Consider the following 19,228-nt stretch of genomic DNA (forward strand, 5'->3'; position numbering starts at 1 on the left):
GCTGGGGTTCATGGAGCGGTGCTGGGGCTGCCCCTGACCCCATGCAAAGGCAGGGTGCCCCCCAGGTGCCCCCCAAAGCCTGGCTGCCCTTTACTGTGCTCCCGAGGGTGTGTGTGGCCGTGGGTCCCCCCTCTGCTGTGCCATGTCCATGCCAGCTCCTCATCCGCAGAGAAGAAAGCAGAAACCCTGCCAGGGTGCTCGCCGGAGCCCGAAGCACAGCCATCCTGGGGTGTCCCTCTGAGACTGCCCGGGCTTGCTGAGACCTGGCAGGACAGGGCTGGAAGAGCCGGGTGAAACAGTGTTCACAGAGCAGGCAGGAGGATGCCATCCTGATGCCCAGCCCCCTGCCCTAGCGGGGTCTGTGCCAGCTGCGCCTTCATCCCGGTAAGGATGGTGATGGTAAGAGCAGAGCATCCCTCCAGGCTGGCTCTGGACCAGTGTCTGGTGCCATCTAATGCCCTTGGCTCATCTGAGGGGCACCCAGGGCCAGACTCTGCCCAGGCAGCACGGAGGCATCCAGAGCAGCCCTGATCTTGGCTTTGCCTCCAGTGGCTCTAGGCATGCAGCAAAATCCTTCTGCATGGTGGCAGCGAGGAAGCATCATCATCCCCATGGGCTCCTGAGCCAGCACCTGGGCCAGTAGGTACTGCACTGGGATCCCCAGGTGCTACAGGGAGACGGGTACTTGGGGTCCTGTCCAGACCAAGGGAGAGCTCAGACACTCCTCAGCTTTTGCCGAGCAAGAAAAATACCTTCTATTTGTCTAGCACTTACCTGCCAGTGGTATTTCAGGCACTGCCCCAAAACAAACAGCACCAGACAATGAAACGCAGATGAATCGGGTGTAGTTTCATGCAATATTAAAACCAGACAACAATTAAAGTAAACAGAAAACACCAACAGGCAGCAATCAATCCCTTGCAGCAGGCAAGAGATGCAGGCAGCAGCACCAGGGTGAAGGGGCAGGCAATGGCAGCTACCGGAGAGCAGGTGACTCTGTCGTCTCTAATTAACTTTTCCTGCTTGTGGCAATTTTTTGCAATAAGCAGGACAGTACACTGCTGACATCAGAAATAACATTCATCATCTTCTTGTCTTATAAAGGAAAAATGCAGCAATCCCTTCTCAGTGGTAGAGGCAGTTTGCAGATTCTAGCAAGGTTTTCAAGCAGGAAAAAAAAAAAAAGCCACCACAATTGCACATCGAGCCACCACAATTGCACATCGAAAATGCATGCCTAATTTGTCCAAGTAATTACTGAGCCCAGCTCGATGATACAGATACCTCCAGCTCTGAAACGCTGCTGATTGCGTCTCTGATTCAGGAAACGAGCCCTGTTCCCCCAACATTGAAATTCATGCTGGGCTATGAACGCAGCCTGCGATTTCCCTGGCTGCAGGGGGTGTGAGGACACAATTTGCTGAGCAGAGAGGGATGGCAGCACCTGCTATGCGCTCTGCTGAACTGGAGCCAGTTTGAATCTGAATGCCCATTCCCAGTAGATTACATGCTCAATCTAATTAGGACCCTGTCCTCCCATCAGTTGTCCAGGGGGAAATATAAACCACCCCAAATCATTGCATTCTTGGTGCTCTCAGGCAGCTCATTATGAGTTGGGTTTTTTTTTTTGTACTGGAGACCTGCAGAACCCGAAGTGCCACGGCCATCAAAAAGGAGAAATCCCAGTTGTTGTTGGCACGTGTCGTGTGTCGGGGCCTCACAAGCCCCAGGAGAGGCAGGCAGGGGGTGGGTGGTGGTGGGGACAGCAGCCCGATGGGCCCACACGGGTGCTGGTGCAAATTATAGCATCCCAGGGAGGTGTGAACTGGGGGAGGCACTGGCATGTGGCTGCTCCTGGGATGCTCCAGCAGCGACATCCCGGCACTAGCGAACCTCTAGCTGCCTTATCCCGGAGCCCCGGTTGCCATCCTGGCTGCCTGGTGCCAGAGGACAAGACGGGGCATGGGGACACGCAGGGTCTCGTGGCGATCTCGGCAGAAGCCTTCTGCCCCAGCATGTCCTCGCTGCATACCCAGGGCTAATCAATCTTGATTCATTGCTAATGAACTCGAGAACAGTGTTGGGATGGATCAGGTGCCACTCAGGGTGAGATGGATAATATAATTAAGATTTCCTCAAAGGTCCCGTTTTTCTTACCTTGTTAATTAAGCTGATGTGGGGCCCTCCATGCAGAATGCATAATGAGAGGCTGCCAGAGATGGAGCTGGCTATTAGCAGGAGGTGATGCTGGGGGAAATGCCAACCTTAACCACAAGGCTCAGGGTATTTTGGCAACTCTTTGGGGCTTTGGTTCCCCCAGAGCGGCCAAAAGCTGATCTCTGCTGAGGAATCGCTGCAACCTTTGCACCACAGATGCATTTGGACTGTGCAGGGCAGAGCACATGGGCACAGGGATGCAGGTGGAGATGGACGGGTTCAACACTGCCCGGGACAAGCTGAGCACCATGGCAGAGCTTACGGCTTCCTAAAGGACTGCCACGATGTGGGGAGCCAGGCATTGCTTGCAGAAAGCTGTGAGCAGCCCCATGGCCTTGAGGAGCAGCTCTCACACGGCTCTGGGGTCTGCAGCACGGGGAGGAGGGGATGCTGCTCCACTCCCGATGGCCCAGGAGCATTTTTGGTACTTGCACTCTGGTGGTGACTTATGACAATGAATTAATGGCCTCTTAATAAGGGTGACAGTTCCCTTAATTAGAAAGTAACGGAGCTGGGATAATTGCTTCATTTCAATTTTTTCCCCTATATTACTTCCTTCATTTTTGGGTTCTCATTCATGGCTCCTGGATACCCGCTGGGAGCACTGCCTCCCTGGAGCCAGAAACACTCGCCAGCGAGGAGGGAGGGAGGTGGGCGCAAGTACAGCTGCGGTGCTGCCACTTTCACTGGGGCAGGGATGAGATAGATAGTTTGTCCCAAAATTAATACCATTTGGGTCAACCAGAGGTGTTCCCCAGCCTGGGTGCGCAAGTAGTCTTGCTGCAAAAACAAGCCCTGCAGAAACACATTGAAATATTGGCAGCATTTCACTTGGGTCGCTTTTGGAAGGGAAAGTTTCGGGTTTGGAATTAGCCCGGGCCGTTAGCTGGGGGGTTCATGTAAAAACCTTCGACCCCTCCAACCAAACTGAGCTGCTCGGCTTCCCATCAGAGGATGCCTTTTGTAAAACTAGGGAAAATTTGGGGGTTTGTGTGGGTTTTTTGCAGCCACACAGCTTTGTCACCAAGCCTATGCTCCCTCGGTCCTGTCCCACGCCCTGCATCTCCCGCTGCACTGCATGGGGCTGGGGGTGCCCCAGGGACCTGACGCCCCCAGTCTGGGACTGGCTTCTGGCAGGAGTTGCCCCGCACACCAATACAAACCTGTAAATAATAAAAAGCTGCTGGGACCTTCATTTTTCCCTGCAGGCAGGAGCGTTTCCTCCGTTAACCTTCTCTCTTTGCATTGCAGCCATTTTGCTTTCTCGCCATATCTAAAATTAAATCTGTTAGGGTTTTCTGTCGCTCTTTTTTTTTTTTTTTTTCCCTCTCCCCCTTTTGCTTGTATTTGCTGAGTGCATTCAGCACAGGGAAGGAAAAAAAAAATAATAAAAAAAATCCATCAGCATAATTCATGGCTCGCACAGTCATCGTGGGCTCCGGTTTCCAATCAGAGGCCCGTACTGCGGAGCCGTGCCGGGGAGGGCTGGGGCTGGCCCGGATGCTGCTTCACAAACCACCAGCGATTCCCTCTTTGTTCTGGGATCGCTCTGCTTCAGCTCAGCCAGCCCCCCACACAGCCCATCCTGCGGGTGCGGGAGCGTGGAACTGGTCTGAGGGCCTTTGTGTGTCCCCCCCGCTCCAGTTCTGAGGATAATAGAGGATGGAGCAGCCGCTGAGCAGGTTTGCATGCTCTGGACCCAGCTGGGATCCTTTATCCTAGGATAAAGGCCTGGGAGACATGGAAGTGCCAGGTCCCTCACCTCTGTGCCTGGTGCATGTGGCTTAGCTGACGTGGGCTGAAGGCTGGGCACCCAGTCCCTCCCAGTCCCGCGCACTGAGCATCCCACCACCCCCGGCAGAGATGCTGGTTCTGGCCCTGCGCAGCCTCACATGCACAGCACTTTGCGGGAGTTTTTGAGACATCTCCAGAGCAGCGGCATGTGGAAGAGGCTCTGCAAACCCAGCATCCATTTTATTCTAACAGAGTTAATGGTCTGAAAAGTGCTGCTGCAGCTGCTTGGGTTAATATGTGTTTTAAAACTACTCACCGAGTAAGTGCCCAATCAGCCAGCCCCAGGCTGGGCGAGGGGCATGGTCCTGCCTTCAGGTCCCAGCACCCCAGGAGGGTCTGCAGGCAGAAAACCAGATTATTTCCCATCTTTCCTGTAAGAGGTTTTTTGCTCATTTATGGTGCTTTTTAACTCTGGGCCAGGTATCTTTACAAGCCAGAGTGACCCTTGCCAGGGGTACCTGAGATGGATGCTGGCTTGTGGGTGGGTGTCACCACACCAGCTGCATCCTGGCAGACACAGGGGCAGCTTCAGGGAGACCTTCTGCTTGACACCAGCACGAGAGGCTGGGAAAGCCATGTCCGGAGCACACGTAGGATGGCAGCACCTCTCTGTGCACACAGCCTGGCCGGGGGACTGCTCTGATGGCAGCAGTGGGGTCTTCAAGAGAGCTGGGGTCCCTGGGTGGATGTGGAGCCTGGTCTGTGCCTCCCTGGGGGTAGTGGAGCCACAGGGATCTGGCCTCTTGGTGACACTTGGCTGTCAAGTGTCACCAACCAAGATAAGCAGCAAGAGGAGGGAGGGCACACGTGTGCTTGTCCTGGGTGACACCCTGCTGGGTTGCCCTGTTTCAACTCCCTCCATCACTCATGGGGAGACAAGGCCGGGGTTGCCAGAACTGGTAAAGGCTGCCTTCAATACACCTGAATTTTCCCTGCCCTCTTGAGAAGACAGAGGGTGTCCCCCTGCCTGCACGACTGCCTGCAGCCCCTGCCCTCTGCACAGCCTGATGTGGGAGCGGGGCAGAGGCAATGCAAGGGAGCAGCCGCGCCAAGTGAAATGGCCTCTGTGGGAAGCCTGGCAACTAGGTCTGCACACCAAGATTTATCTGATCCTGGCTATTTAATTGCTTTTCCCCCCTCACCTCTTCCTGGGGTCCGTATCAATTTAATTTACATGCTCAATGGCCTGGGCTGCTTCATCCCTGCTGCCAAGTGCCTTCTCCGGCATTTATAGCCACGGCGTGCGCCGGGCTGCCTCCTCCTGCCTTGTGCGGTGGGAGCGGTGACCCAGGGGCCAACGCAACCGCCACTTGGCACGCGTGGCCCTGTCCCCCCCACGGCATCATGTCCGTCTGCGAGGACAAGCTCTCATCCACGACCCACCCCTGCAACAAAGCCACGATGCAAGAGGAGTGCGATGATTTCCCACGAGCACGTGGAGAAAGGCAGCACTGCTGCCCTCACTGCTCTTCCTCCTCCTCCTCCCGCTCTTTCCAGCACGGCTCTTCCACACTGGTACAAAGCACGTGAAACAAAGCGCTCCTCAGCATCTGTTCAACATTTGCTGTTCTCAAGCACGTTCCTTGGCCCCCTCCCCTCAGCGGGGCCTGAAGGTAGCAACTGTGGTGGCCTTTATATTGCAGTATTTCAGAGTTTGTGTGCCTCAGCCAGCCCGTGGCCAGCCACTCTGCAAGCCTCCGTGCAACCTCCCGGGGGCTGGGCTCCCCAGCATCTCCCTCTCACCCTCACCCTGCTCCTCCAAATGCAAAATTGTCCTTTGCAGGTACAAAAAATGAAGGCGGTGGCGCTTTGCACACAGTGTGCGTGCATGCACGTGGTACCGGGGTGGCCATTGGGATGCTGCTGAGCGAAAGCAGCTGGGCACCGTTTGCAGTGGTGGAGGAGACTGTGAAGGTGCTGGAGATGCTGCCTGGTCCGTGCAGGCACGGGAAGCTGCCTGCCAGCCCGACAGGCAGCTGCCTCCCTGCCTGCCGCAGGTTAACCGCTCTCCCGGCAGGCAGCTCGCTGGCTGGGAAGCAAAGCTGCCTCGGATATGCCTCATTTTATACAAAGAAGGTGGGCTGTGCCTGTCCCTCCCACCCCACTGATCACCCTCCGCTCTGCCGATAATAATACCTAGCAATTACACAAAGCTCTCCCTGCTCGCTGCAGACATTAATTAAGCTCTTTCGCTGCAACGGAGACAAAGAGGGGAACCGCAGGGAAACTCACAACTTGGGTTGGGGATTTTTTGGCTTTGGTTTTGCGTGGCCATGCCACGGGGCCTCCCAGTTCCTGGCAGCACTGCGTGAGCCACGTGCCTGTGATGGTGCCGCAAGGCAGCCCTGACAGCGACACTTGGTCTGGGCTTTGCTCTCGTAGAGCAAAATTTGTCCATTTAGCCCTAATTTCTGGGCTGCTGTGGCCACTTGCATGGTGGTGCTGGATCCCGGTGTGGCTGTGTGTCCCCTGTGCCAGTAACTGAGGCTGGCTCTGCTTGCTGGGTGCTGCTGGCTCTGCAGGGGTGACACCCCAGGCCTGGGAGCTGGGAAAACTTAACTGTTCCACAGGCACCACGCTGGCCTGGCACCCAGCATCGACTCCAGGAGCTGGGGTGGCTTTGCAAGGGACCTGGAGCCTCCTTCCAGCTGTCTGCATGCTGGGATTGAGGCAGGGGATGGATGGGCAGGCACCCTGCCTGCACCCCGGGGTTTGGGGAGTGTGGATGACCAGGCACCCCTACCTGCATCCCGGGGCTGGGGGGTGGGGGTGGGCAGGCTCCCTGCCTGTACCCCATCGGGCAGGATGACGGGCAGGGCAACGTGGAGAGGAGACAGGCAGGACACCCTGCCTGCACCCTCAAGGGCAGGACGATGGGAATGACACCCTACAGGGGAAGACGACAAGCAGGATGCCCTGCCTGCAACCCGGAGGGCAGGAAGATAGCCAGGGTATCCTGCCTGCCGCCTGGAGGGCAGGACCACGGGCAGGGCACCCTGCCTGCAGCACGCACAGCAAGATAACGGGCAGGGCACGCTGCCCACCCCCTGCCGGGCAGAGCATCCCTGCCTGCACCCTGGCGGCGCGGGGGCAGCGCTGCCCTGCCCCCGGCCCTGCCCTGCCCGCACCGCACCTGCCCGCACCGCACCGCGCCGGGGACGCTGCCCGGTCCCGCCCCCCCCCGCCCTCCCGCCGGCCCCGGCCCCGGCCCCGGCCCCGTCGGCGGAGCCACGCGAGATCCACCGGCGCGGGGCCGGCGCGGGCCGGCGGCGGCGGCGGGGCGCGGGGCGGGCCGGGCCGGGCGGGGCGGGCCGGGGAGCGCGCATGAGCCGCGGCGGCGGCGGCGACGGGCGGGCGGGAGCGCGGCAGCGGAGCGCGGCGCCGCCGCGGGTGTGGGCGCGCCGGGGAGCCCCGCACGGCGGCCCGCAGCCGGGGGCGGCGGGCGGCACCGCCTCGCCGGCCGGGGGGCGCCCGGCCCTGCGCGCCCCGCAGCGCGGCCCGCCGCCGCCGAGGTAAGCACCGAGCCGCGGGCCCGGCCCGGCCCCCCCGGCCCGCCGCCGCGGCGGGGACACCCGCACCCCCCGGCCCCCGCGCCCCAGCTCCGCTCCGCCCGCCGCCGCGTCGCCATTTTGCCGCTCGCTCTTCCCCTCCCGGCGGCGCGGCCCGGCCGGGCCCTCCTCGGCGGGCCCCGAGCGGCGGGCGGCGAGCTCCGGCCGGCTCCCGGCGATGGGGCGGCCGGGCCCGGGGGCGGCGGCAGGCCGGGGGGCGGCACGGCGGCCCCCGCTCGGGCCCGGGGGGTGGCGGGCCCGGGGCGGCCCAGCCCGCACGGTGGCGGGAGCGGGGGTGACAGCGAGGTGGCGCGGCCGAGGGGCTGGGGCCGGCGTGGCGGGGTGACAGCAGCACCAGGCGGGGCTGAGGTCCCGCTCGGCCCCGGGGATGCCCGGGGGGGGTGCCCCGGTGCCCGCCTGGGTGCCTGCCTCGGCATGGCGAGGCCTCGCTGCCCACCAGGCGTGAGCAGGGGCTTCTCCCCTTGGCTGCTGTGTCTCGGGGGGGGGGACGACAGGGACAGGGGACAGCTAACGTGCTCGGGACAGAAGCCTCACAGCGCCGAAACGCCTCGCCCACACCCGGAGCCCGCTGGGCGGCCGGAGCACGGGGCCTTGTGCCGCGGGGTGAGTCCTTCCCCCCAGGAGAGCCACCCGGCTGCCCCGGGCTGGCGATGGCGCGGGGCTGTGCTGCACGCTGTCCCCCCAGCCACGCGCCCGGCCCGGGCACGCAGCGGGTCGTGGGGCTTCACCTGCCACGTGCTTCCCTCTCCGGGAATCCTCCAGCGAGGGCAGTTCCGCTTCCTCCCGAGGAAGTCTTTCCCGCCGTTTCCTCATCTTCCTTCCTGGGAAGTTTCTCCGAGTGTGTGGCTGCGGCTCTGGTTTGGCCTGGAGTCGGTGGGAGGCAGCGTGGCTCCTCGGGCAGTGGCGGCGGTGCCCTTCAGTGTTTGTCACCTGCACTGGCCTCATGGCATCTCTGCCGGCAGCCTGCCTGGCACGCCGTTCATGCCCGGGCACCGCGGGCCGGGAGCGGGCGGCTCGCTCGCCTTTTTGGCATTGCCTACATCTGGAGCCGTTGGTAACTGATGAGCGGGTCGATGGGTGATGGAGCCGGCTGGTGTGCAGCACGGTGCGTCCATAGCACTGGGGCTGGGGCTGGAATCCTGGCGGGAGAGTTTGTGGTCAGGAGCCGCAGGTGACATTCCCCCTTGTAGCCATAAGGACACCATGGGGCTGAGAGGCCATCCCTGGCTGCACGCGTGCTCCCACGGACCTAATCCAATGTCACAGACGGGCATTTATATGTGGAGTTATTCCCCCTTTTCCAGTTCATGCCCAGTTTCCAGGCTGTGCCCAGCCCGCAGAGCCCAACAGCTCCACGGGAGGGATCTGTCCCGGAGGGAAGGAGCCTGCTGGGGCTGCGAGTGGCTGGGACGTTGCTGTCCCTTGTCAAACCCGGCAGAGGAGCGTGTGGCTGTGCTGGCCGGGCAGAGCTGCCAGTGGCTCGGGAGCGGTGCCTTTGGCATGGTGGGCTCCCAGGCTTCGCTCCCCCCTTCCCACAGCCGCGGGCTTCCTCCTCACCCCTGCTCCTGGCACCACCGACTTGGCCTCTGCTCATCCCATGCTGGCTCCTGTGTTGACACGGGATTTTTTTTTCTGGAATTGGAGTTGGACACTTCAAAAATGCTGCCACGAACTTCTAAAAAGTTAACTAAAAAGAGCTGGAGGCTTCATCAGCAAAGATGCTGCCAATCCCAACCTTCCTGTACCACATCCTAGCCCCGCTCGCAGGCAGGACCCGCCAAAGTCTTTTCCTCCCATTGCCTGTTGCAAAAGGGTTGTCACCAAAAACATAACGAAAGCATGGGAGGGTGTGGGCTGTTGCCGGGTTTCAGCGTGTGTAACTCAAAAATGAGTGAGAAGTTTGGACATTACAAAAAAAGAACAACTACCAACAATGGACTGATTTTTGCTCTCTGGCTCCGGGGCAATTCCTCTGGGATCCCTGGGGTTGTATCGGTGGCCAGGGAGCAGAATTTGGCTCTCGCTAAGTGGCTTATGGGATTTTTATTTTTCATTTAGCCGAAAAATAAGAAGGGAAGAGGACTCAAAGAAGTATTTGGTGTGGAAAAACAAAAAGGCCTTCAAAACCTCTTCAGCTGGCCAGAAAGGGTCCCTTTGAGGGGATGAATGAGTTAAGAGGAATGAGGAGTGTCCAGCTGTGGGAGCAAGACTGAGCTGGGCACCTGGAATGTTGCAGTGGTTTTGGGATTGGAGCATTGCAGGGTGGTGCTCGGTACCGTCCCAGCTCCCATGGTTTGGTGTGCGCTGCCATGGGGGGTCCAGGGCGCAGGAGGTGGGCACCTTGGCCAACAGCGGGGTCTGCCCTGCCTGTCAGTCTTTGCAAGTCGTCCTTGAGCTGCCTAGCGAGGCGGGCACGGAGGTTTTGTGGTCTGTAGCCCATCTGACAGCAGCCCTGCCTGCCTGCATCGGGGTATCTTGCTGCTCGGGGTGCAAGTGTGCTGGTGGTCGCTCTTTGGTGTGGGAGGCCCTGCTCAGCCTTCGCCCCAGCGCTGGCCCTCCCTCCCCTCCCGCTGGGATGTGCCGGCCCAGGGGGCAAAGCCATGGCACGGTTGCATTGGTGCTAGCCCTGGTTGGGTAAATGTGTTAGCTGGGTGGGTTTCCCCTTGGTTTTCACATTATAAAGCACAGAGATCTTGTAGTCTTTAGTTTTCCGTTCACTAGTCTTTCGTGAGTCTTCCCCCTCCCCCTTTTTTTTTTTCCTTTGAGCAACTCGCCTGGGTATTGCTCAGAGGTGCCAGGAGGCAGCACAGGGAGGAAGGGGACTGGCAAGTTTGTTCCTGGCGGATCTGGGACAGTAGCAGTGCCTGCGTGGGTGAGAATGGAGCTGTGATTTGGGAAGGGGCTGCAGGGACCCCCATCTGTTCTGGAGACCAGCTGTCTCTGGGAAGGAGTGGAGCCACAGGCAGTCAGGCTGCAGCTCCTACCAAGGTCTCCCACCAAAAGAACCCAAATTAGCTGAATAAACGATCCCTGTGCTCAGCACCAAATGCTAGAGAACCTGTTGCCAAGGCTGGAATTTCTCACTTGATCCGATTAACCTTTGTGTCTATGCAAACAACCACATATGTGTCACCAGCCGAACACAAGCCGGAAGCTTTTGCCAGTTCTTCACGGAGCATCTGGGCTGCATGTGATGCACGGTGCCCAGTGCTGCATGGAAAGTCCCTGGGGGCGCCTCAGACAGGGCTGTTGGGCCCTTGTGTCCCATGTGTCGATGGCCTGGCCAGCGATCTGGGCACACGGGAGATGCTTCCCCAGACCTTTGCTGTCTCTGGGCGCCAGGATGGGAGGGATGAGTCTGGACGCTCAGGGCATCAACTCCATTGAGTTAAGCGATGCTGGACGTGATCTCATGGGAGGAATTGGGAGTGACGCGTCAAATGTGTTTTAAAAAACCTGTGTGTGTGGGAGAGAAGTGTTGAGCAAAAGTGAAGAAAGCACCATTTGGCACTTCCTTCAGTCACGCTGCCAGTACCTGGCTGAGGATCAGCATCATATCCCGACCAGGGTCTCAAGGCCATGGTGGTCCAGGGAATCACCTCCCAGGGGCCTGATGCTCTTGTTGTGGAGGACACCTTTAGCCCAGCTGCATCTCCCGATGCAGCTGCTGTCCTCAGATGTGTCTTTGTGCTGTCAGGAGGGGAGGAAGGTGCTTGAAACCAACCAGGGCAGAGCCAGCCGCACCATGGGCTTCCTCCTGGCACCGCTGACGTGGAGGGGTGTCCTGCTACCGGCTTCCGTCAGGAGTGAGATTGGACCTTCTGCGATAATTCCTCACGTTCATTATTTATAGAGAAGCCAAATTGAATTATTAATACGGAAAATTCAGATAACATTAACAATTCTCAGTTTATAACAGTTTCCCATTAATAAGGAAAATTGGAAATTTATCACTACATCTGTTCATTAAAACTCACTATTTTTTTTTCTTTTGGTGTCTTAAATGAAAGCAGAGAAATAAACGAAGAGGAAAAGCCATTTATTCGCTACTTCTCTGGGCAAAGTCAGCCCATAATTTTTAATAAAGTCTTTGCAGTTATATGTGGAGGGGGAAACCAGCATATAATGAAAGCAGCTTTTCAGCCATGTCCATGGTGTTGCTCGACCATAGAACAAATACTCGGAAGCACGTCCCGTTTATTCTCTTTGTGGGAACCTTTAAGCTGCATGATAGTTTTTTAATTTCCCTTCCTCCTCAGCAGCTCTCCTTGCTTTCAGCATGTGTTGCTCCTGGCTCCGAGGAGTGAATTTTAACGCTTCCCCTGCTTCTTTCAGAGATGGCGGATTCCTATACCTTTAAAGGTGGAAGGAAAACTGCAGGCTCTAACAAACCCGCTGCCAGCAAAGAAAGCAGGACAGAGACAAGGATAAACCCACCGGCAGAGCTGCCCAAGCTCGGTAAGGAACTGGTTTTTAGTTTCTGCAGAGCTGGATGGGGCAGGGGGGATGAACCTGGTGGGGGGGGGGTTGGGGGGCAGCTGCCAAAATGGGGGGGTTGTGAGTGCACCGAGTCTCAACATACCTCTGCTCCTCACTTCGACCCACTGGTGAGGGCTGTGCTGGGCAAAAAAAGCCCCAGGCCCTTGGAGCTGCAGCGAGCCGATTCCTGGGAATTGGAGGGGAGGGATGGAGATGGTCTCTCCCTTTCGCGAGGCGTGCGTCTGGCTTAACGAGATGGGTGTCTCGCCGCCTATTTATCGTGTTGGTAGCTAAGTGTTACATCAAAGGATGGAAAGGCTTAAATGAGTTCAGACCATCTGCTGTCTCCCGTGTCGCGGCCCCCGGGATGGAGGCTTGCAAGCATACGAGCCCCAGGGGACCCGCTTGCTAAGGGCTGTCACTCTGATGGATAGCTGATTTCTCTATCCAGGAATCTCCAGGCCCAAGGAGATTGTTTTTCTCCTGTGTGCTTATGCTGGGAGATCCCCTCTGTGGGTGCGGAGGGGCTTTCGCTGCCTTTACCTTGCTAACGGCAGCCCTGGGTGCTGAGGGATGCCCGCACCCAGGGCGAGCATCAGACTTCAGAGGTGTATCTCAGACCTGGCACCCAAAATCAGTGGCCTGGCGGGGAAATGCTTGTGCACTAAATATTTCCCAAATGCCACTCTTCCCCTGAGGGCGCTGAAGCCGTAATTGCTCGTAGAGGAGTGTAACTTACTGCTAAGGGGAATGAGCTCCAGCTGTCCGCAGTATGAACATACCTGTGTTCAGGAGAGTGGTTTTCCTTGCGCCACATCTTATCAGCACCTTCTAAAGTAGAAAAGCCCTTTTTTTTTCTTTTTTTCCCTTCCTTCAGTTTAGGTGGACTGAAAGTGATGGAGTAAAGGACACTCTGTGATGAAGGTATTTCATTGCTTTCCCTGGGAAAGTGCTGGAGGTGGAAATGTCCGCCAGGGTTCACTTCTTGGGGGTGAAGACAGGGGCCTCCTGCAGTCGCTTTGCTGGCCTCCCTCAGATGCAGCAGCCCGGCTGGCGCATGCAGCATCCCTTCCAAGCCAGGTCTTAGTCCAGGGAAGCCTCGAGTCTATTGGCAGGCCACCTCCAGTCCCTGTTTCTGAAGAGCATGATGTTTTCACCTGGCTGATTTAGCCTAAAACTGCAGTAACCTGCTGCAGAGGTGCCCAGCCACGGTACCAGCCGTAACGCTGAGCACTGTCAGGTTTGTGTCTCCTGCAGGTGCCTGTAAGGGTCAGGGTTTCACACAGACAGCAGCTGGTAGCCAGGAGTGAGGTGTCGGGAGAGGACATGTATTTTCTGCTCCTCCCATCACTGTTCTCGCTGTCCCCAGCCAGCAGTTGAATAAGGGGTGGCTGGACTGGGAGCTCTTGTGTTTGGCACGAAACATTGCCGAAAGTTTTGAAACTTGTGCAAGTTGCGAAAAGGAGAGGAGAGCTTTTTTTGCTCAAGCTTCTGTGCGAGCCGTGACCCCAGACATGCCGGGGTGCCGGGGACAGCTGCCTGGAGGGGCAGGGACGTGCTGTTGTGGAACATTCAAATTTGGAATATTTTGAAGTGTTTAGGAGAAAAAAGTGAAAACCAAGGAGAGTAATGAGCAGGTAACTGCAGTGTTGTGAGCTTTCGCTTCAAGTTCTGCATAATTTGGGTTTTTTTTCATAAACTCCCAGCTCCTGCAGTCCCTTGATGTGCAAGAGCTGTAGCTCCGTTTCATGTGCAGGGGGAGGCCCTCGCTTACCTGAAGTGTGGAGGAAAAGCCTGGTCTGAGTGTGTGTGTGGGAGCATTGGAGAAAATACAAAATGCAGAGGGAAACTGTGATGCACAGACATCGTTCTTGGGCACTCACTGAGAACTTTGAAAGTTCTGGATCACTATTGCTCCAGAACTAGCATGGTTTGGGGCCAAGCTTGCAAACCCCTCCACTCTCTTTAGGACGATGAGCCATTTCGGGGCAGGAGCCAGGCAGGTAGGAATCCAAACTGAACGGGGTGTTTTAGGGACAGCTTAGAGGCTGCCTTGCGGGGGCTGGGGGGTGTAAGTGGCTTTTCTTGGACTTTCTCTTGTAGTCCGTAGAGGTCACCACCTTTTGCAGATGAGGCCACCTGGGCTAGAGGGATTCCCAAAGGATGGTACATCACCAGTGGATGCTTTTATGGGTATCCAAGTGGAGCAAACCGGCTGGCATCACTTCAGGCAACTGGAAATAAATGAGCCAACTGTCTTGTTCACTATTTTACCCCTGGCTGCTGGGGAAGAAGGCATGAAAAGGGAGAGGGTGTGTGGTTTTGGCAGTGCCTTTGTAGGTAACTGGTTGGCTTTCTGTTTGATCTCCCTTGTTCCAAAAAAATCCTGGATTGGCTTCTGAGTACAGCCAGTGCCAGGCTTGGAGCTGAGCTTCAGTTTCTCAGGAACTAGAGGGATTGCTGGCTCGGCTTCCAGCCTCTTATTCTTACCTGATTTTCACCAGAGAAGGGCGTTTTACAGATTCAGTTTAGCTTTTTTAATCTCAGTTCTCCTGTTGTAACTGTTTTGGGTTTTCTTCTCAGGGATGCTTTTTGACTTGTTTCTGTTCTCGTAGCAAGTGGCTTTTATTCCCAGCCGCTTTCATTAAGCCCTCACAGATCTCAGTCTCAGTTTTTGGTACACTGCTTTTCCCGTTGGCTGCTCACATCTGTCCAGTTTGGTTTTGGCTTACACTGACTCCAGCATCACTTAAAATTACAGGTTAGCCCTCAAAATGCAGCTCAAGGCCTGCCAGGAGTGCAGAGCTCTGGGGGGACGGCGCTGTGCAAAGGGAGCGGAGTCTTGCCAAGGCTCTCCAGATCCGCAGGGTGACCAGGATGCTCGGCTCCTGCTTGGAGTGATGGGAGGTTGGATGTGAAAGTGGATTGATTTGGTGAACTGTACTCAGCCCCCCGCTTTGCACAATCCATTTTGGGTGTGAATTAGGTGAAATTGGGGAGTTTGCTGCCGTTGTGAGCCAAAGTGTCTGGTCTGGGGCTTGGCAGTTTAGCGTGCTTGTATTTGGTGTGCCCCACCACACAACAACAGGGGCTTCTTAGTATCTCCTGGTTGTGGTGTCTGGTTGAACTGGGCACGTTCCTGCTCTGCTAGCATTCAGCTCGTGCTTGGGACGCCTCAAGAGTCTTCTCTGAGCACACACAGAGCTGTCGTCCCTCATGAAGGTGTTCCCATGGCTTCTCCTCCCCACCCAAGTCTCCCAAGCACTGACTTGCCCTTCCTTGCCTCCCAGCCATCCCTATCCCTGCTGCTCCCCATGGGCTCAACACATCTCCTGGGCCAGTGTCTTCCTCGAGCCCTGGGGCTGCTCAGCCACGCTGGCTGAGCAAAGAGCATGGGGGATTTCTGTGCTGGACAGCCTACCCAAGGCCCAGCGTGCCGACCCAGACGCAGATTTCTTTTGCTAAGTAGCATAGTTGTTGAAAGATTTCTTCCAACCCAAGCAGAATGTCAGTTTTCCAAGGCAAGCCCCAGCTGTGCTCAGACCACTCCGTGTAAATGAAAGGAGAGGGATCAGCAGACACCAGGAGAAGCAGCCGTCTCCGTGCACATATCTGCAGGTGTAGGGGCTGTGCACTGAATTGCAGGGTAGCTGGCGTTGCCTTCCAAAGGGGAATCTCTGTCCTTGCCAGGGTGGAGGCAGACCCTGTGTGGAGCGAGGGAGCCAGCCGGGTGGGGGGAGGCGGGGGCCAGGCAGCAGGACTGCCGGGACAGCGGCTCCTCTGGCACGGCTGGCCAGACGGCGGGTGACGTGCACTGCATCTGTTTGCAGGAAATGCAACCAGTGACAGAACTGAGGGCAGGAAGAAAGGACGACCCAAGGCCGAGAACCAGGCGCTGAAAGACATCCCCGTAAGACCCCACACGCTCTGATCCCTGATGCCCTCCCTGCCTCGCTCCCTCTGACTTGCCCTCTGCGTCTTGCTGTGCTGCGTGCTCCAGCCAGCCCCGCTCCAGGGTTAAACCTGCCTTCCTGGTGGTTTAATCTTCAGACCAGCCTTGTCTTGGGCTTGGCAAGATCTTGGCCTGTCAATCCCCTCCATGCAGCATCCTCTGAAACCCTGGTTAGGGAACAGTACCCTCCTCCAGCCTCCCCTTGCTGAGGCCATGCCCAGATGAGCTGGATTCTTTCACAGCCAGGACAGGTTTGGCTAATGATCTGGCAGCACCGGCAAAGGGATGATTTATTCCCCATGGAGTTGTGCAGTTTAATTCCTGCATGGTAGCGGGGACAACACACAGAGCAGTTTGTCATGAGAGCATGGGCATGGGGTGATTTACTGACTAGATGAAATGTGAGGTGATTAAATCACCCAGGTGACTTCTGGCCTGATTTATTCCCCAGCCTCACCGGGAGCACGTGTGTGCTCTGGGAGGCACAGCAAGGGAAATTCTCAGAAGGAATCATTAGCCTGTAGAGCCTGCAGAGGCTGTCCCAGCACCTCTTGCTGTGGGGAGCACCGCTGCACTGAAGCACGGCCCTGGGGTCCACTTTGCAGCTGCCTGCTGGGAAGGGGTGAACAGGAATAATCGGAGGTCCCATGTGGCCCCCTCGGGATGCGCTGGCACTCACATGGGCATGCAGTGGGTCTTCGCTTAGCTATACCTGTTGTCACTCCTGTTCCCAGCTCCCCCTGATGAACCAGTGGAAGGACGAATTCAAAGCCCACTCCAGGGTGAAATGTCCCAATTCAGGCTGCTGGCTGGAGTTCCCCAGCATTTATGGTTTGAAGTACCACTATCAACGCTGCCAAGGGGTAAGGAGACTGGAGGGCTGTCTGTCCTCCCCAGTGGCCAGCTCTTACGTTACCATCTACAGGGTAAAGGCCCTCTCAGGTGTCAAACCCCAGGAGAATAAAATGGGGAGGGCACAGATGGGCCAGGGATGGTTCATGGGTATGTATGAGCGGAGCTGGGTCCCTCCAGCTCAGTGTAAGGTCTGGCCTGGTTGGATTGTGGACCATTGGTAACTCTTCAGAGAGGCAGAAGGGATTACATACAGTTTGTCTTCTTGCCTGTGTCAGAAAAAGCCTGTCCCTTTTGTGGTCTAATGTCTGCATGCCTGCTCCACACAGGGTGCAATCTCAGAGAAGCTGACGTATTCGTGCTCGTACTGCGAAGCTGCCTTCACCTCCAAAACCCAGCTAGAAAAGCATCGGCTCTGGAATCACTTGGACCGGCCAGTGCCAACCAGCAAAGCAGAAAACAAAGTGCCGAAGGCCATTGGGAAGAGCAGTGGCAAGAAAAGGTAGCAGGCTGTGGCTGGGCTGTGTGGTGGTGGTGGTGTAGGGATGGCTGGGAGAGGGGGAATGTGCCCGCCTCCATTCCCACGATCTGGGCTGGCGAGGGGGGAGAGGTGTCAGGACATTTGTCTAACAACCCCTCTTTAAACAAGCCCTCTGTGCTTTGCCCTAGAGCTGCTGAGAGTTCAGCTTGCCCCACCATCCATCCCAAACAGGCAAAGACGGAAAAAGCTGCGGCCCAGGACCACGCCGAGAATGGCGAGTGCCTGGCGGAGAGCCGGGAGAGCAAGGAGTTTCAGATCGCAGCAGCTGAGGCAATGGCAGCCGCCACCCCCACGGCAAAGTCTTCGAGCGGCAAGGATGCTGTGCAGCAGCGGGGCAGCCAGGCCTCTCTGCAGGAGGAAGACCCCGAGAGGATGAAGCACAGTAAGATTAGAGCCTGGGGCTGTGCTGGTTCAGGAGCCCAGAGAGGGGTGTCCCGCAGGAAGGGGCTCCGCACCAGCCAGCGCTGCTGCGAGTGTCTCTCTGAATGTACATCCAAGCCTTGTTTCAGCATCCTGATAATTTGCCCCCCCCAGTTTCTTGCAGCTCCACTGGGAGTTAAAAACCAGTTGTAGCTGTGGTAGAGGTATTTCTATAGGACCTATAGGACTGGCAATGGATTGAGTTCCCTGCAGCACAGCAGGCTGCTGTGGCAGCCCATCTGTCCTCACCGAGTGTGGCAGTTTAAACTAGGGTCGTTCTGGCAAACCCATTTTCCTGGAGGATTGGGACAGGGTCAGGAGGCGCACTCTGCCCCTTTACTGCAGGGCTGGCAGGCAGGACCATGGTTGTCCCCATTGTGGCATGGGTTTACACTGCTTGCAGGACCAAAGCGAACCACCACCAGCCACCTTAGCTGCTGAGACTGTGGAAACCACGCAGTTTTTGGCATTAGACAGAGACACCACTTCCACTCATTGAATTAGCCCTGGATACCGTTATCTCTCCTGTATTTTTGGAGTGGGAAGCAGCATCTTGTTACTGTTTGGTGGGCGGGTGCTTCATTTGACAGCCCCTGTATTTCACACTGGTAAAAGGCTCCTCAAGGTGATCCACTCCTGACACGGAGCGTGTGCCCACCTCATGCCTTGGGACTGGTGAAGGCCCCCTGGCAGTACAGTTATTTGACCAAATCTCTCTCTGTTTCTCTCTTTTGAGTCAGGAAGGAAACAGAAAACTCCTAAGAAATTTACGGGGGAGCAGCCGTCCATCTCGGGGACGTTTGGACTGAAAGGTAATACAGGGACAACTCTGGTCACCTGCAGGGTTGTAGCTTCTCCCTGGGGCATGTGAGGCCCCAAGAGCCCTCTCTGTGGTGGAGATGCATGGCAGCCACCTGCAGCCTGGGGATATCACACTGGAGGAGCTGGTGCCTTTTACCATAAGCGTCATAAAGGCAGTGAAAGGCAGCAGCAGAGCTGGCACTGAGAACCACCCTGTCTGCTCTGCTTGGGAACCTGTCACTGGGAAATGAGAGAAGAGAGGAAAGGATCCAGGTATGTCCAGCTGTGACACAAGAGTAACGAGCTGCTGGCACAAGCAAGACATGAGAAGCATCATCTTATCGTCATCCCACCATCCAGGGATGTCACAGTATTTCCAATGGCGTCAAGGAGGATTTCTGCTGCGTAGAAAGGCTGGATGACGCATCCATCCCTCAGACTGTCTCCAATGCTGGTCGCCCACATTCAAGAAAATGAATTCAGGGGAAAAGAGATGCGTTACTGGGATGTTTTCTGAGAGGAGGTTCACGAGTTGGCTGCTTCAGCCTGGCAAAGCAGGAGTGAGTGGGACTGTGGTCGTGCTCTGTAAATACACCCAATTGG

At 57.0% G+C, this 19,228-nt stretch overlaps 1 protein-coding gene across 8 annotated transcripts in view; it reads left to right on the forward strand.

Annotated features, from left to right (window-relative positions):
- Nucleotides 1–7,318: 7,318 nt before the first annotated feature.
- ZNF512B (zinc finger protein 512B) overlaps nt 7,319–19,228 on the forward strand; it is a 35,703-nt gene continuing 23,793 nt past the window's right edge. The window contains exons 1-7 of one of the 8 annotated variants that reach the window (XM_056353961.1): nt 7,319–7,523; nt 11,916–12,038; nt 15,890–15,969; nt 16,746–16,874; nt 17,193–17,365; nt 17,533–17,786; nt 18,565–18,636. In XM_056353961.1, coding sequence (XP_056209936.1) covers nt 11,918–12,038; nt 15,890–15,969; nt 16,746–16,874; nt 17,193–17,365; nt 17,533–17,786; nt 18,565–18,636 — 829 coding nt within the window. In that variant the 5' untranslated portion in view covers nt 7,319–7,523; nt 11,916–11,917. Of the gene's footprint in view, nt 7,524–7,586; nt 12,039–15,884; nt 15,970–16,745; nt 16,875–17,192; nt 17,366–17,532; nt 17,787–18,564; nt 18,637–19,228 lie in introns of those variants that run through there. The other 7 variants (XM_056353958.1, XM_056353959.1, XM_056353960.1 and 4 more) reach the window with 7 other exon arrangements.

This window comes from Falco biarmicus, chromosome 10 (assembly GCF_023638135.1).
Source record: "Falco biarmicus isolate bFalBia1 chromosome 10, bFalBia1.pri, whole genome shotgun sequence".
NCBI classification, from domain to species: Eukaryota; Metazoa; Chordata; class Aves; order Falconiformes; family Falconidae; genus Falco; species Falco biarmicus.